The sequence below is a fragment of the Leucopleurus acutus genome, assembly GCF_964270905.1.
Source record: "Leucopleurus acutus genome assembly, chromosome: 21".
Taxonomy (NCBI): Eukaryota; Metazoa; Chordata; class Mammalia; order Artiodactyla; family Delphinidae; genus Leucopleurus; species Leucopleurus acutus.
Genome location: NC_139163.1, coordinates 18,871,741 through 18,891,257, shown reverse-complemented (window position 1 = coordinate 18,891,257; position 19,517 = coordinate 18,871,741). Strand labels below are relative to the sequence as shown.

The window sequence follows — 19,517 nt, the reverse complement described above, 5'->3', positions numbered from 1 at the left end:
AAAATGACATCTAATTAGAAGATGTTGAGGGTTGATAATTTTTTGTTTACTATTTTGGTTTTTCTTGACTTAAACTCAGTTCAGATTGAAAGTTGAAAGTGAGCCATGTGGAGCGAAGATATCTGTGGTTCTGGCTCAAGGAGCAGTAAAGGGAATCTATAAAGCTCATCAACAAAATGAAAAGCTTTTGATGTCATATTCAAAATATTGCTGTGAAGACTAATGTCAGGGAGCTTTTTCCCTATATTTCTTCTAGGAGTTTTACAGTTTCAGGTCTTATATTTAAATCTTGAATCCATTTTGAGTTGATTTTTGTGAGTGGTATAAGATAGGAAGTAGTTATTCACATTATTTTGTATGTGAATATTCACTTTTCCCAGCACTGTTTATTGAGGGGACTGTCCTTTCCCTTTCCTTGATGTATAGTCTTTGCTTTCTTGTCAAATATTTATTGATGGCATATGCATTAGTTATTTGTGAGCTCTCAATTCTATTCCATTGGTTTATGTGAGTTTTATGGTGATACCATACTGTTTTGATTACTGTAGCTATGTTATATAGTTTGATTTCAGGAAATGTGATGCTTCCCACTTTTTTTTTTTTTCTCAGTATTGCTTTGGCTATCTGGGATCATTTTGTGGTTCCATATGAATTTTTGTATTGTTTTTTCTATTTCTGTGAAAAATGCCATTGGAATTTTGATAATGATTGCATTGAATCTATAGATGGCTTTGGGTAGTGTGGACATATTAACAATATTAATTCTTCCAATCTAGGTAGTTGGATATCTATAGTTGGACACAAGATACTTCCCATTTGTTTTCTTTAATTTCTTTCATGAATGTCATGTACAGCTCTTTCACCTTCTTAATAAAATGCTTAGGAATAGAATTTAACTTTTTGATGCTGTTGTAAATGGGATTTTTAAATTTCTTTTTTGGATAATTTATTATTAGTGTAGAAATGCAACTGAGTTCTGTATGCTGATTTTGTGTTTTGTTTTGTTATTTGGCTGTGTTGGGTCTTCATTGCTGCACGTGGGCCTTCTTCACTAATCCTTGTTGCGGTGCGCAGGCTTCTCATTGCAGTGGCTTCTCTGTTGTGGAGCATGGGCTCTAGGCATGTGGGCTTCAGTAGTCGTGGCACACGGGCCCAGCAGTGGCACAGGGGCTTAGTTGCTCCACGGCATGTGGGAATCTCCCTGGACCAGGGCTCAAACCTGTGTCCCCTGCATTGGCAGGCAGATTCTTAACCACTGCACCACCAGGGAAGTCCTTGGAAGTCCTTGTATGTTGATTTTGAATCCTGCAACTTTAGTGAAGAAATCAGTGATTAGTTCAAACCCTTTTTTGGTGCAGTCTTTAGGAAGATCATATCATCTACAAACACAGTTTCACTTCTTTTCTGATTTGAATATCCACTATTTCTTTTTCTTGCCTAATTGCTCTAGATAGTACTTTAGTACTATGTTGAATAAGACTGATGATAGGACACCCTTTCTTGTTCCTGATCTTAGAGGGAAAGCTTCCAGCCTATCACAGTTGAACATGATATTAGTTGGGAGCTTATTGTATCTGGCTTTTATCATGTTGTTGTACATTCTTTCTATACCCAATTTATTGAGTTTTTATCATGAAAGGATGTGGAATTTTGTCAAATGCTTTTTCTATATCAACATCAATTATCATGTGATTTTTATTCATTTTGTTAATTGATATATCTCATTGATTGATTTGCAGATGTTGAATCGTCTTTACCTCCCAGGGATAAATCCTACTTGTTAATGGTGTATGATTCTTTTAGTGTGCTGTTGAATTTGGTTTACTGTATTTTGTTGAGAATTTTTCATGTATATTCAGCAGGGATATTGATCTGTAGCTTTATCTTTTCGTATCAGTGTAATACTGGCCTCATACAATGAGTTTGGGAGTGTTCCCTCTTTAATTTTTTGGAAGAGTTTGAAAAGGAATGGTATTAATTCTTCTTTAAATGTGTGGTAGTATTTTCCAGGGAAACCATCTGGTCTTGGGCTTTTCTTTGTTAGGAGGTCATTAATTACTGATTCAATCTCCTTACTTGTTATAGGTCTGTTCAAATTTTCTATTTCTTCATGATTCAGTCTTGATAGGTTTGTGTTTCAAGGGTTTATCTGTTTCTTCTAGGTTATCCAATTTGTTGGCATACAGTTGTTCATAGTAGTCTCTTATAATCCTTTGTATTTCTGTAGTATGAGTTGAATGTCTCCTCTTTCATTTTATTCATTTACCTTGTCACTTGCAATCATTTTTTCCTTCACGTCTATTTTGTTTGATGAGTGCATAGCTACTCTGTTTTTTCTTTTGGTTTCCACTTGTGTGAAATATCTTTTTCCATCCCTTTTTTTGAAACTATTTGTCTCCTTGAAGCTGAAGTGAGATTCTTGAGGGCAGCATATAGTTATGTCTTCCTTTTTCATCCGTTCCTTCACTCTGTGCCTTTTGTTTGGATAACTTAATCCATTTATATTTAAAGTAACTTTTGGTAGATAAGGACTTACTAATGTTATCTTATTAACTGTTTTCTAGTACCATATTACAGTTTGAGAGTATTCTGAATTTGACTATATACTTGCCTTTACCAGTGTGTTTAGCATGAAGAATGTTTTTCAGTATTTCTTGTAAGGCAAATCGATTGGTGATGAACTTCTTACCTTTTGTCTGGGAAAGTTTTTATCTATCCTTCAGCCCTGAAGGATAACTTTGCCAGGTAAAGTTCTCTTGGTTGGCTTTTTTTTTTTTTCTTGTAGCATTTTTAATGCTTCATTCCACTGTCTCCTGGCTTGCGAGGTTTCTGCTGAGAAATACACTGATAGCCTTAAGGGGGTGTATCTTGGAGAAGATGATTTAGGGTTGAAATTTAGGGTTGAAATTTGAAATAACTTTGCCAGGTAAAGTTCTCTTGGTTGGCTTTTTTTTTTTTCTTGTAGCATTTTTAATGCTTCATTCCACTGTCTCCTGGCTTGCGAGGTTTCTGCTGAGAAATACACTGATAGCCTTAAGGGGGTGTATCTTGGAGAAGATGATTTAGGGTTGAAATTTGGTGGTACTACGCTGGGAGAACAGTATTTTGCAAAGTGGAGAAAATAAATTAGGGCAGGATTGTGCACATGTTTGTGTTTAGCAAATATGCTTAGAGAGAGTAGTTTTGAAAACAAGTCTACTTTTTAGTAAGTTTACTGCTGTTAAAAACTATCTTTTTTCCCTCAATTTTAATTACATCAGGAAGGGACATTCCCTAGGGATAACCTCTAATAAGCAAAGCAATCCTTTGACTTTTTCCTATGTTTATAAAGACCTTTATGTAAATATACATATGTATAAGTATTTTTAAAAATATATTGTTCAGTGACAGTTGTATTTGTTTCCTAATTGTGAAAATTCAGATTTAATTCTGTTTTGGGGGTTCTTTTCATCAGGCATTATTTCTTAAACTTTCTGCCCCTTTCTTCTTTTCTCCTGGGACTCCAGTAATGCACAGATAGTTCCTTTTAGAGTTATGTAGGTTTTTGACACTCTTTTCTATTCTCTTCTCTGTTCCCCCTGACTGGATAATTTCAAGTGATCTCTACAGATTCTTTCTTCCAGTTGATCCAATCTGATGTTGATATTTTCTATGGCATTTTTCATTTTATTTGTCATATTCTTCAGCTCCCAAATTTCTATTTGGTTCTTTTTTATGAATCCTATCTCTCTGTTAAACTTCTCATTTTGTTCATGTATTATTTTCCTGATTTTATGGAATTATCTTTGTGTGTTTTCTTGTAGCTCATTGACTGAGCTTCCTTAAAACAACTATTTTGAATTCTTTATTAGTTGGTCACTGGAAAATTGTACTCCTTGGATGGTGTCATGTTCCTTGAAATTGAAGTCTTGCATTGCTTTCTTCATATTTGAAGAAGTGTACCTCTTCCAAAATTAGGTGGCTTTGGGAGAGAAATTCCTTTCTTCAGTCATGTTAGGGACTCTGAGGCTTTCTCAGATCTTTTCTGTGGATAAGCCTGTTCCGTCTTGTGGGCATACTCAAGATTGTATCCTTTCTCTCAATCTTGTAAAGCTAGGTCGGGTGCTGATAGCCTCCCATTTGCTCACTTTCCCTAGGGTGTTGCTGAATGCTCTAGTTTGTGTCCTTTCTCCTAGTCCTGCAGAGTTGACTGGCTTTCTGCACATGCCAGTAACTGTCACAGAGGCTTACTTTCACCACCTTCAGGGTATGCACAGCAAATGCTGCTTATGAACATAGAAGCAAAAAGTTTTTTGAAAACGTGTTACCAACCAAATTTAGCTAATTCATGATGAATTAATAAGAAAGTGAACTTTCTTAATTAGGTTAAGGGTATCTTAAAATCTCTAGCAAATATCTTAGTAGTGATAACTTAAAATGATGCCTACAATCACCTGCTTTTCATCATTTTACTAGTGGTCTTAGTCAAAGCCTAAGAACAGAAAAAGAAATACAGGAACAAAAAAGTGTAAAAAAAGAGATTTACCTAAGATATGATTTGTCTATGAAATGTCATCACAATTTATGGAGAACCAATAATGAAATTAATACTAGAGTTGAACAGTTTTCTGAATTCAAAGTCAGTCCCCAAGAATCATTAGTAAACAATTTCAATAGATAATTGAAAATATAGTCTCTTTCCCAATAGGAAAAATAAAAGTAACAAAGGAGGAAACTTTAATATATATGCATACAAATGTATATGCTAAGTGTCAGTTTTTTCTTTTTGCCTTCTTGCAATAGCCCTTCCTCCTTCCATTTTTCTTTTCAACCAAGAATTAGTGGTGTTTATGACTGAGTTGGATGTGATAGGATAGACTAATAAGCAGCCCAAGCAAATCACCTTAAAGCACCCATCATCTGCAATAATAACTAGAGTCTAGAAATTCACAGAGAACCTCTATGGCTTTGTGGTAGATAGATGCCTAAGAACATTTATGTGATGCATATATGTTAGTACTCCAACAATCAATTTTCTTGCACCTCTGCTACATCATGCAGATTTGTTTTTCTTCTTTGAATCCTTGAAAGCTAATGTGCTTGGCATAACAGAAGATATTCTAACATTCACAAACACATACTTGAGAAGGAAATCTGGGCAGGTATATCTGCTCCCCAGTGGCAGCCTTTCAGAAGTCAGTAACAGGATGCAGAGAACAGACATGTTTTCAAACAATACATTTGAAAACTACTCTGAATATAAAATGTTCATTTGTGGGGTTTTTTCTTTTCTTATCTGCTGATGGCTTATGAAACTATTCAAGTCACTTAAACAATGAGGTCAGATAAATAATTTGAATCTCCTTTACCATTTTCTGTCTGATAGTCACCATTACCACCCCAAACTTGATTTTTGTTTATAAAGAAAAACTATTTTTAGGTGAAAAACTGGATTTGTTCAATTCCAGTCTTTTTTTAAATCCTATTCTTGGGATATCCTTACAAAGTTAAGAGGCTATCCAAAATGCTGAAGCATTTATTCAGATTCTTAAACATCTATTAAAAGCAACCAATATCCCATTTTCCTTTGGAAATGAGAATATATTTTAAAATAATTTTTGGCAAAAAGTCTTGTCATCTGATTTGTAGAAACTCTGATGAAAGCCTTGGATTGCACAGTAAAATGAAAGCTCCTAAAATAAAAATAGTAATGAACTGTACAACAGCAGACCACTTCTGTAATGAAAAAATTTATATGCAAAAGGAAAATAATGAGAAAAACAATTCGGTAGAGAATTTCTAGCCACATGCTCACTTCTTAGTAAAGAACAAGTCTACCTACAATTAGCAGTTGTGTCTTACCACTGAACCTGTGCAGAAGTACTTCTGGGATTACTTAGACTGTATTCTGTGGCTGGTAACTTTTTCTTTTTCATTATCATATTCATATTATTGTTTATGACTCACGGGATTAAGAATGAAATGTATACTGGGGAGAGAAGGCTATTCATAGTGCTTTAGGGTGTAGGATAGAGACAAAGCTTGCAATTGCACAGGGGAGGTAACATATGGAAATGTTGAAACATACATAGACATTGGAGCTTCCTGGTTTTGAGTTTAGAAAAAAAATAGGTAAAGGAGTATTCGTAAGTACTTCCTGGTCTCATGCTTCCTAAGGGGAAAAAAGTGCTTGTTAACTACTATTTAATAGGTACTGATGATTGCTTATGGAGCTGAATATACATTGGTTCTGTTTTGGTTTAACTTGGCTTTCCAAACTTCCTCCACCCCCTAAAGATGGAGGATGGTGGACAATAAGCATACACAGTACGTGCTTCATGGTGAGTTTAAAGCAAAATGGTTGAGTAAAGTATTGAACTACACCGGTACATAACTTCAGGGAGTGTAGGATAGATATATAGTTTATGGTCTTCAGGAAGAAATGCTGACTAGGAATATCAAAATGAGCTAAAATGTTATGTTTTGTAGCCCTTGAATGCAGAGTTTCATGGAAGGCTAATGCTCTTCAGAGATGGCTGTCATTTCAAACCAGAAATATGAGTGTGAGGAGTAGTTACATTCATTAAAAACACAAAGAAAAACATCCTAAGAATCTGCGAGTAAAACCATGAAAGATAAAACATCATTTAAAAGGTCTAATAACCCAAACCTTATTATTACAGTAAATCTCAGTAGGACAGAAGCTGTTTTCTGCCTTTTAACACTGATGCTTTGCATTATAGGATGATTCACATACCTTAATGTTTCTTCTGTCTCAAAGAAATTATATGTTTAATTATGTTAGTTTTATGGAAAAGCTAATATATATTATTACACAATTTTCACATTCCTGAAAGGTTCTTTGGTGTCTATACATTATGGTGTATCAGTAGAAATGTATTGTTTTGTGAGTGCTCTGAAGTCAGGGCAGCTCTGACTTCAAATAGAGTGGAATAAGCTCCTTTTTCTTTCAAATTTTTCTTGAATAAAATTATGTACTTTGTAATATCATAAAGGTACGATCTCTGTGGCATATTATTTTGTTCTCTTTCCAAGTGAAAAGCAAATAATTGCTGATAATATTTGTTTGAATAAAAAGGTTTTCCCATCAGGCAATTGAATCATTTGCCCATTTGAAGACAGGTATGTCCGTTATTTCTGTGTATTTTTGTTTGGGTCAGGAGTATGGCAACAATATAATGAATTAGTATCTTCTTAGGGTATATTTTTCTTAATAAATCTAGCACTTAATTTTCCTTCAGGAGGATAGATAATGTTCTCACTAAACTTGAAGAACATTTTAAAATTACTCATAGATAGATGGACCTGCCTCTTTTTTTTGCATTTGAATGTGGTTGTCTGAGTTTTTTGCTTATTATAAAGTCACCAGTAAGCCTCAATGTGAAGATCCAGTACATGGAGTGACCACCTAGCTTCTATACTTCATAAGATTTCTCAATAGAGGGAACATAATAAAGGCCCTACATGACAAGCCCACAGCTGACATGGTACTCAGTGGTGAAAAGCTGAATGCTTTTCCTCTAAGATCAGGAAGAAAGCAAGGATGTCCACTCTCACCACTTTTATTTGACATATTCAAAGTCCTAGTCAGAGCAATTAAGCAAGAAAAAGAAATAAAGGACATCCAAATCAGAAAAGAAGAAGTAAAACCATCACTATTTTCAGATAACATAATACTGTATATAGAAAACCCTGAAGACTCCACCAAAAAACTACTACAGTTAGTAAATGAATTCAATAAAGTTGCAGGCTAAAAAAAATCAATATATAGAACTATGTGGCATTTCCATATACTAATATCAAACTGTCAGAGAAATTAAAAAACCAATTCCATTTACAATTCATCAAAAAGAATAAAATACCTAGGAATAAGTTTAACCAAGGAGTTGAGAGAACTGTACACCAAAAACTATTAAGATATTGATGAAAGAAATTGAAGATGATACAAATAAATGGAAAGTTATATCATGCTCATGGATTGGAAGAACTAGTATTGTTAACATGAACTACCAAATATTATACTACCCAAAGCAGTGTACAAATTCAGTGCTATAACTACCAAATATTATACTACCCAAAGCAGTGTACAAATTCAGTGCCATCCCTATCAAAATTCACAGAAATCGAAGAAATCCTAACGTTTGTATGGATCCATAAAAGACCCTGAATAAAAATCAATCTTAAAAACAAAGTTGGAGGCATCATGCTCCCTGATTTCAAACTTTATTACAAAGCTGTAGTAATCAAAATATAATGGTATTGGAATAAAAATGGACATACAGATCAATGGAACAGAATAGAGAGCCCTGAAATAAACACACACATATGCGGTCAATTAATTTATGACAAAGTAGCCAAGAATATACATTGGGGAAGGACAGTCTCTTAATAAATGGTATTGGGAAAACTGGACAGCCACATGCAAAGGAATAAAACTTGACCCCTACCCTTACCCTGTACACAGAAATTAACTCAAAATGGATAAAAGAGTTGAATGTAAGACCTCAAACAATAAAACTCCCAGGAGAAAACCTAGGTGGTAAGCTCTTTGATGTTGTTCTTGGTGATAAGTTTTTGTATTTGACATCAAAAACCAAGGCAAAACAAGCAAAAATAAACAAGTGGGACTACATCAAACTAAAAAGCTTCTGCATAGCAAAGGTCGACAAAATGAAAAGGCAACCTGAATGGAAGAAACTATTTGCAAATCATGTATTTGATAAGGGGTTGATATCCAGGATATATAAAGAACTCATACAACTCAGTAGTAAAAACAACAAGTCAATTAAAAAATAGGCAGAGGATCTGAATAGACATTTTCCTAAAGAGATACAGATGGTGCAGGTACATGTGAAAAGATGCTCAGTATTACTGATCATCAGAGAAGTGCAAATAAAAACCACCATGAAATGTCACTTCACACCTGTAAGAATAGCTATTATTAAAATGTCAAGAAATAACAAGTGTTGGAACCCTCATGCACTACTGGTGAGAATGTAAATTAGTATAGCCACTGTGGAATAGCATATGGAGGTTCCTTAAAAAATTAAAGTAGAACTACTATATGATCTAGCAATTCTTCTAGATATTTATCAGAAGAAAACAAAAAAACTAATATATATGTACCTCCATGTTCATTGCAGCATTATTTACAATAGCCAAGATATGGAAACAGTCTAAGTGTCCATCAATGAATGGATAAAGACATTGTGGTAAATACAATGAATATTATTCAACCATTAAAAAATTAAATCTTGCCATTTGTGACAACATAAGTGGACCTTGAAGGCATTATTATATTGGGTTGGCCAGAAAGTTCGTTCGGTTAGTGAATACGTTGTTCAGTAAAGTTCTTGGTGAAACTGAAGAATGTGTACTTAAAACCAAACGAATTTTTTGGCCAACCCAATACCAAGTGAAGAAAGGCTTACATGTGGAATCTAAGACAAAAACAAAAAGAGCAACCCCTCCCCAAAAAAAACCCCAACAAAACCAGAGATACAGAGAAGAGGGGGTGCGTGGTGCAAGTAGGTGAAATGGGCACAGGGTGTCAAAAGGTACAAACTTCAGTTATAAAGTAAATGACTATTGGGGATGTAATGTACAACATGGCAACTATAGTCAGTACTGTACTGCATATTTCAAAGTTGTTAAGAGAATAGATCTGAAATGTTCTCATCACAAGAAAGATAGTCTATATATGTATGATGACAGATGTTAAACTAGACTTACTGTGGTTATCATTTCCCCATATATACAGATATCAAACCATTATGTTGTACACCTGAAACTAATATAATGTATGTCAGTTACAGCTCAAATAAAATAAAAGGTGAATTGTGAATCTCAGTGTGTTGTGCATCTCAGTGTGAAATGTAAACATTAACACTTTTAGAAGAAAACATAGGTATTTATCTTTATGATTGCTGGATTGGCAAAGATTTCTTGAAACAGACCATAATGGAAGAAATAACTGGTAAACTGAACTTCAGTGAATTAAGAACTTCTGTTTGCCAAAAGATACCATTAAGAAAATGAAAAGGAAGGCAAGTCAGAAGCTTGGTAAAGATTATTTGCTATGTGTATACTTACTTATTTTATATATATAAAGAACTTTTAGAAAACAATAAGCAAAAGTCAGATAATCAGATTTTGAAGAGGAGTAAAGACTTGCTGGGTACTTTACCAAAACATTCAAATTTCAGTAAACATATGAAAACATATTCAATTTTGTTAATCATCTGGATATTCTGAAATAAAACTGCAGTATAGGGCTTCCCTGGTGGCACAGTGGTTAAGAATCCACCTGCCTATGCAGGGGACACGGATTCAAGCCCTAGTCTGGGAAGATCCCACATGCCACAGAGCAACTAAGCCTGTGCGCCACAACTACTAAGCTTGTGCTCTAGAGCCTGCGAGCTGCAACTACTGAAGCCCGCATGCCTAGAGAGCTCGTGCTCTGCGGCAAGAGGCCACTGCAGTGAGAAGCCACACACCACAATGAGGAGCCCCTGCTCGCTACAACTAGAGAAAGCCCATGCACAGCAACGAAGATCCAATGCAGCCAACAATAAAAAAACAAAACAAAACAAAAAAACTATAGTATGGCCTGCCACACCTCTACCAGGATAGCCAAGATGAACATACACACACACACACATGCAGAGATAATGCCAGTTGTTGGTATGGATGTGAATGGACCAGAACTCTGAAACACTGCTAGTTGGAGTGTAAATTTGGTTGAAAGTTCTGAGAAATGTTTGGTTAGTCCACTAAAGCCTGGTATACACATACTCTGTGATGCAGCATTTTCAAAAAAATATCCTTACCCCTTTGGAGGGTTATGCAGGTAATGATTAGGAAGAGGCATCAGTGGACACCTGTTTTTCTAACAGTATTCCACTTCCTGATCTCAGTGTTGGTTACAAGGGTATGCTCATGTAAAATTCATTGAACTGTATGTACCCTTATGAATCATGTCCTTTTCTGCATGAATATTTTAATAAATAGATAAATAAAATTCTAGTTAAGTTAATTACAAAAATTTAAATTTCCAAACTAATGAGAGCAGTGAAGTACTGGACATTTCAGTTGTTAAAATCAAAACAGGAAATATCAGTTATACTTACTTAGAAAAAGAGTTTCTATAAATCTGGGCCATTTTGCATTTTAGAAGTTTATGTTTGTTTAGTATGTTGTGAGAAGTGCCACAGCTCTGTGTGTAATTATAAATAAATACTGTAAATACATCTGTCACTACTTGAAATGACTCATGTTTAAACACCATGTTTAAGCCGGCTTTTCTTTTATTGAACCATTTCTTGGAATTTTGAATAAATCATGTATTAAGATGAATTTTTTAACACTTCTGTAACAAACCATAGATAGTGTAGCTATTGCTGTTTAATTTTAACATCTCATTTTAAAATTTGAGCATTTTCTCTTATGTGTAAGTAAAATTTATAATATTGGAATATATATATTTCCTATTAATGCATTAAATCACCAGACCTCATGTGGATCTAATAACTACCATAGTTTTCAAGTAGTCTGAATATAAACAATATTTTGAGATAGTTACTCTTATAATATAAAAATGTTATAGTATGAAGATATTTGCATTTCCCTCACTAACGAAAATCACAGGTGCTGCTAAAACTATTGTGATCTGTCGACTACATTCATAGTTGAAGGAAATGATATATTAGAAGATAGTGAAAATGAAAATTTGCTTTTATCCCATTTAAGTACCCAGATCTCCTTCTGCCACTGCATTCTATGCACAGCCCCTTGGAGTCTGTGTACTGCTGTATTACTTGAACCTTTTCTGCTCTTATCTAAGAGTAACACCCCCACTTGTGTACTAGATCTTATCGCATCTCGTGTATTCAATGACAGTTTTCCAACAATTCTCCCCTCTTTGTCATCCTAATGTTTTCTTTTATTACTGAATCATTCTCGGTAGCAGTGCAAACATCTCCTTATTCATCCTAAAGGGACATGATACCATTTTCCCTTGCAGATATTGTTCTATTTACCTGATCCCTCTTAGAGCAAAACTCCTTGAAACAGTTGTCTACATTGTTGCCTTATGTTTTCATAAGGCTTTTGCCTCACTGTTGCATTGAAAATGCTCTAGTCAAGGGCACAAATATTTTCCAGGGAAATAAATTCAATTTTTAGTTCTGGGTCTTCATATTACTGCTCTCTTTGTATCTACAGAACTGATGTCTTCATCCAGAATCACTTGTCTTCCAGGAGGCCACACTCGTGATTTTCCTTACTTCTTTGACTGCTACTTCTTAATCATCTTTGTTCATCCATTTTTTATCTTCTGCACTTATTTTGGTGTTAACAGGGTTCTGATCTTGGTCATCTCTATTTATATTTACTTAATTGGTGTCCAGCTTTAAAGGTTAAATACTGTCTAACTATTATTGAGTCCTAAATTTTATCTTGGGGCCAGATCTTCCCTGTAAACTCCAGACTGATAAATCCAACTAGCTCATGCTGCACCTCTACCTGGAAGTCTACTGGGTGTCTCCAAATGAACAGGTACAGGACAGACTCCCCATCTCAGGCCCCAGACCTAATTCTCCCATAGCATTTGACTTCTCATGTTCAAGTCAAAAGCCTCATAGTCTTCCTTTACCACTTCTTCCCTGCCATACCCCACATCTAATCTTTCAGAAAATCCTGTTGACTCTTCCTTCCAAATATGTCCAGATTCCAACGATTTCTCACCATACCTACCACCCTTGTTTGAGCTCTAATTATTTCTTAATCCACTTATTGCAGTAGCCTTTTAACTATATCCTAGCTTCCATCTTTACCCACCATATGGTTAATTTTCAAAATTCCAACCCAGGAGGCTCTGGGATCTGGCCCTGTACTACTTCACCAACCTTATCCATTTATCCATTTCCCCTCATCAACTGTCCTTCAGTCGTCTTGGCTTCTTTACTCTTTCTAAAAGGTGCCAGACATTGTCCTTCAGTAGAGCCTGGTTCACTGGCTCTTCCCTCTTTCCCCAAGTATTTACATGGCTTTGAGACATCATCAGATCTCTGCTGAAAATGCCACTGCCTTGGAGAGGCCCCTCCCAACCACTCATTAGTATTGCAACCCCTTCTCTCATGAATTCTGTCCACCTTCACTGCTTTACTTTTCCTCAGTTCATTTATCATTGTCTCTCATATGACTTAATTTTTTACTGTCTGTTTTCTCCCTATAGAATGTAAGCTCCAAGAGGGGAGTTTCCCCCCTTATATTTTTGTTCATTGTTTTATTCTTGGCTTCTGAAACAGTTCTTGAATATATAGTGGGTTCTCAGTATATAAATGCTGAATGAATGAATGAGAAATACCTACTTATTTTTTATGATTCAGAGCACATGTCACTTATTTAGGATTTTCACTGAAGGGCAGGGACTATCTTTATCTTATTCATTGCTATATTCCTAGTATCCAGTAAATACTTGGTATGCTCAGTTAATAATTGTCAAATGAGTAAATTAAACTGGAATGGCTTCAGAGAGAACCATACATAGACCCCAAGCGTAGAGAGGTTGGTTAGGTAGGAGTCCTAGGCAGGTACGGCATTAACAAGATGTAAACGTAGGCACTGCTTCCTGGATGGAGGGGGTGGAGCAAGAAGAGTGACCTGAATGAAGCACAGAGAGCCAGTTAAGGGGTGTGGGGCACGGTGCTATTTAGGAGTGTGGGACCAGGTTGTGGAGGGCACTGGGATAATAATAACTTACTAAACCTCCATAGCTTAAAAAGGTTGATGCTAATATACTCCTAATGTTATAGGCCCAGAATGATGAACTTCTCCAACTGCTCAAGACAGATCTGAAACTCAAGTGTTCTAATTTAAGAGCCTCCGTCTTTAACTACTATGATATACTGCTGGGCAAAGTACGTTAAACATACCAGTGGTGGATCTTAAGAGTGTTGCAGGTCATTCGATAGATACTATTGTCTTTTAACTTCTTTTTAACTGTTATAGTTTTTAAGTATTTCAGTGTCTCAAATGAATAGTCAAGAAAAAATAAGTCTTTTCAGGTTGTTTTGTATTTGATCATTCCCCAGCGTTTGACCATTTTTGACCACCACATTCTTCTTTTTCAAAATTCTATCCTTGGCTTCTGTTACACTGTATCTCCTACCTTCATTTTCTTCCTACTTCTGTGTCCCAGGTTCCTTTGCAGGCTCCTGTCTATGAGTTTATGAACTTACAAGTATTCATCAGTGTTCTAGCCCTCTAGGCCTTCTATTTTTCTCACCCTATTTACTCTTCTTGAGCAATTTTATCCATTCCCATGACTTCAGTGAACAACTATGTGCTGACAATTCCCAGATCTGTAGTTTTTCTTCTCTACATCTCTGTCATTAGATATATATGTAAATGTCTCTTAGACATCTCACTCTCCAAAGATGTTTTGAAATGGATGTTTTGAAAGTACATTAGAGTTAACACATTTAAAAATGAACTCCCCAAGGCAATCTACAGATTTGATGCAATCCCTATCCAATTACCAAAGGCATTTTTCACAGAACTAGGCCAAAAAAAAAAATCTTAAAATTTGTATGGAGACACAAAAGACCCTGATAGCCAAAGCAATCTTGAGAAAGAAAAACGGAGCTGGAGGAATCAGGCTTCCTGACTTCAGACTATACTACAAAGCTACAGTCATCAAAACAGTATGGTACTGGCACAAAAAAGAAATATAGATCAGTGGAACAGGATAGAAAGCCCAGAAATAAACCCATGTACCTATGGCCAGTTAATCTACAACAAGGAGGCAAGACTATACAATGAGAAAAGACAGTCTCTTCAATAAATGGTGCTGGGAAAACCAGACAGCTACATGTAAAAAAATGAAACTAGAACATTCTTTAACACCATACACAAAAAAAATCTCAAAATGGATTAAAGACCTAAATGTAAGACTGGATACTATAAGAGGAAAACATAGGCAGAACACTCTTCAACATAAATTGCAGCAATATCTTTTTGGATCCACCTCCTAGAGTAATGGAAATAAAAACAAAAATAAAAAATGGGACCTAATTAAACTCAAAAGCTTTTGCATAGCAAAGAAACCACAAAACAAAAAGACAACCCACAGAATGGGAGAAAATATTCACAAACGATGCAACCAAAAAGGGATTAGTCTCCAAAATTTACAAACAGCTCACGTGACTCAATATCCAAAAAGCAAACAACCCAATCAAAAAATGGGCAGAAGACCTAAATAGACATTTCTCCAAAGAAGACATACAGATGGCCAAGAGGCACATGAAAAACTGCTCAACATCACTAATCATTAGAGAAATGCAAATCAAAACTACAGTGAGATATCACCTCACACCAGTAAGAATGGCCATCATCAAAAAGTCTACAAACAATAAATGCTGGAGAGGGTGTGGAGAAAAGGGAACCCTCTTGCACTGCTCGTGGGAATGTAAATTGGTACAGCCACTATGGAGAACAGTAGGGAGGTTCCTTAAAAAACTAAAAATAGAGCTACCATGTGATCCAGTAATCCCACTCCTGGACATATATCTGGAGAAAAACATGGTTCAAAAGGATACATGCACCCAATGTTCATTGCATCACTGTTTACAGTAGCCAAGATGTGGAAGCAACTTAAATGTCCATCAACATAGGAATGGATAAAGAAGATGTGGTACATATATACAATGGAATATTACTCAGCCATTAAAAAGAATGAAATAATGCCATTTGCAGCAACATGGGTGGACCTGGAGATTATCATACTAAGTAAGTCAGACAGATAAAGACAAATATCATATGATATTGCTTATGTGCGGAATCTTAAAAAAAATGACACAAATGAACTTACTTTCAAAACAGAAACCGACTCGCAGACTTCAAAAAAAACTTATGGTTACCAGGGGGGAAGAGTGGGGGGGATAGATTGGGATTTGGGATTGACATGTACACACTGCTATTTTTAAAACAGATAACAAACAAGGACCTACTGTAAAAAAAATAATAATTAAAACAGAGGGAGCTCCAAATCTTTGTTACCTTCTTCCCTTTCACCCTTAACATGCTTCTGCCTTATTCTGTATCTCATTGGGTGTCACCACTGACTACACACTGTTGCTCAAATCAGAAACCCAGAGGTTAATTTTGACTATTTTCTATCAGATCAATCATTCACCAAAGTCTGTTGATTCCATCTCTTAAATATTTCTCCTGTTTGTCCAGATCTCTCAATTCTGTCACTACCATGGAATTGGCCACTATAGTCTCTCAAGCATTTTTATACATCAGCCTCCAAAATGATTTCTCTGCCTCAAGTTATACTTTGCTCCAGTCTATTCTCCATACTGTGACTAGTACCATCCTTCTAAAATACAGACTTGATCATGCATTATTTTTCCACCATAGTTGGAAATAGGAATATCAAGTGCAGCAGAAGGCAGAGAAGGAATAGGCAGACAGGTAAAAGTAAAACCAGAAATACATACAGTTTCAGTGCTGATTTAGTGACTATGAGGGTTAGGTCCCCAAAATGATAGAACTCTAGTATTACTGAGCATCTACTAAAAACAAAAATGTCACTTGCTTATACTATAAATGTGTTTATTCACGAGATATATCTTTTCCTGGATTTTAAAATATACTCTGCCTTTCACACTACTATAGTATAATCTATCTACAGAATAATCAACTTTAATGTATTCTCTAAATCACTGACATGATACTCTTATAAATTAGATACACAATTAACTTTTCTCACGTAACAGTTTCACATTTTTAAATGACTTTTTAGGTGGTGCATCATTCTCTGTTTCACTTCGGGCCTAAATTCTAATGTACCTTCTAAGTTTAAAGTGCAAATATTTTGTAAAATCTTGACTTTCCGGAAATACCTCAATCTATGCAAAGTCTATGTACAAGTCAATCTGACTTTTAAGAAGTTTCAGTTTATTTCAGAGTTATTCTCAAGAAAGTGTGGAAAGGATTGAGATTAATCTCTATAATCCTGTTATATCATTTTTATTTTCTTTTGAAATATTGTGGTTCCCAAGAAGTTATGAAACAGAGTTCAGATTTATTCTCTGGGTTTAAAAATCCTCCATTAATTTGCCTCATCCTACTTTTCCCCTTTTGTATCCTCGTTTCTCCTTTAAAAATTGTGCAAATCTTGTATGTTTAGATCCCCAGTCACACATTGCTCATTCTGACCTTGAATCTTTGTTGATACAGCTACCTACCAGAGGTGGGCAGTTCAAATAAAGAGTGAGCTGGGCAAGTTCTGAGACAGTAGGAAGTGTTTTAACCTGAAGACATATTTCAGTCTAAAGATGTCCATGTTTGTAAATTTAAGCATGTATGATTTAAACAAAACATGCTTACATATAAGTTACAGTGATTGACTGTGACCTCTGGTTCATACTGTTTCCTCCCCCACCATCTCTGTAATGTCTCGGATCTTTAAGATTAGTTTTCCAAAAGCAGCCTTTTTTGCTAGATCTAGCAGGAATATGGCTTCTGTGAATTATTCCTGGCTATATCTAAAACATCATGTTTTACCTGTACTTTTGACTAGCTCTAGTTAGGACATATCAGATTATCAGTCACAATGCCAGATGCTTTACATATGTTACCCAATTTATTTATTTACCCATTAATGTATGTCATCAGCGTAGTTGGTATCCCCAGTTTATAGATATCAAATCTGAGAAGCAGAAGAAAAGTAACTTACCAAAGGTCCCATAGTTAGTAAATGAAAATGATTTTAATGGATGAGCTGTTACATGATATTTGAAAGATAGTTTCATGAGCATTTTTTTTAAAGAATGCAGTATTCTCTTATTTTTCAGTTTACATGTTACAATATTGTACCCTGTTTTTTCAGTGTATAGTCTTTGCTATGACTTCTGGCCAGATGTGGAATCATATCCGTGGACCACCATATGCTCATAAAAACCCGCACAATGGACAGGTGGTAAGTGCATGTTCTGTGCATCAGTATTATGAACTTTAATCCTGTTTACATAGGAATCCGAAATTATGTTTAGCATTTAGTAAGAAAGGATTCTATTTGTAAATCGAAATATATGTTCTTTCTCTTCTCATTTACTACCTTCACCATGTACATACACACAACATGCACATATATATATTTTTTTTTAGGGTGAGGACTGCTTTAGCGTGGATTAAAAAAAATTCAGTGTACCTACTTATCAAATATATACACATAAATTATTTTTCCAACTTTGCAGACTGCTATGGTAATAATATGTAATGCCAAAAGAGGAAATAGGAACAGTCTGTAGCGAGTGTCCCAGCAATGATAAATTTAATTTAGCTCAGAAGATCATTAAGAACCCTGAAGCCATTGTATTAGGATGCCAGGAACTGTTTGCCAGAAAATTGAAAGTGAAATTGGTGTGTAGTTAAATCAGTAGCAAAATTTGCATTAGTAACTGCTACTGTTTTGCTGCCTTCCCTTTCCTTTTGGTGGGTGGGAAATATTGTCATAGATCAACTTTGCAGAATACTGTCTTTGAGGCTTAGTATTAGGTTGGGGAAGATTACTGTTCTAAAATGTGCCTTTTTTCTCTAGCTTTTTCTTTATACAGATTCTGAGGGAAGAATATAATGACACCCCTCGTGCACTCATCACCAAACTTAATCACCAGTTCATAACCAATCTTGTTTCATCTATTCTCCCATCCAGTTCTCTTTACCGCTGTTGGATTCTTTTGAAATAACTGCCCAATATCATTTCATTTCAAACATAAATATTTCAGTAGGTACCTCTAAAAGATGAGGCTTTCTTAAAACATCATAACCACAGTACCAGAGTCACACCTAAAATGGTAATAAATTCTTAATTTCTGAATATTGTGGCTCTGAATGGAATAAAGTTATCCCATGGCCAATCATGTTATAATTTCTCTATAAATATAAATGTATAATGTAAGCTTATGAGGTTTGTTCTTCATTGCTTACAGTACTTCAAATATCTTTAATATTAAAAAAGCTAACAAGTTATTTCTTCTTCCTAAATTGTTTGTGGCTTTCTTTGAACTTCTTTGTGGAACTGTAATATAGGGGTATAGTTCACTTTACTTACTGTATGTACCCTGATGGCTCAATTAGATTTTAAGGGCTGGTTGCTAGTTACAGTCACTGATACTATATAATAACCATTTTGGTCTCATATTTTTGTCAACATTTTCAGATTTCTTCTATAGGTGTCAAGAATATGGAGTCACAGTTAGACTCTGGATAATCAGATGCTGTAGTAAATCAGACATGTCTTTTGTTATGTGTACTCTGTATTTTTTAAATCTGTCACTAATTAGAAAAGTGATTTGAATGTCTAATATTCAAAATTAATTTTACAGAAAAAATAATTGGAAGTAATTATCAAGCAATAAATTGTCCCCTTATCTTCAAGTCTTCCTGACCATCCTATTTAAAAGTGTAGTCCTTTTCTCTCATCCTCTTCCCCAATACCCATACTC

At 35.2% G+C, this 19,517-nt stretch overlaps 1 protein-coding gene across 1 annotated transcript in view; it reads left to right on the top strand.

Moving 5' to 3' along the window:
* The window catches only part of TUSC3 (tumor suppressor candidate 3), a 182,181-nt gene that overhangs the window by 87,368 nt on the left and 75,296 nt on the right, over positions 1-19,517 (top strand). The window contains exon 6 of the mRNA XM_082863857.1: positions 17,900-17,989. Coding sequence (XP_082719983.1) covers positions 17,900-17,989 — 90 coding nt within the window. The remainder of the gene's footprint in view (positions 1-17,899; positions 17,990-19,517) is intronic.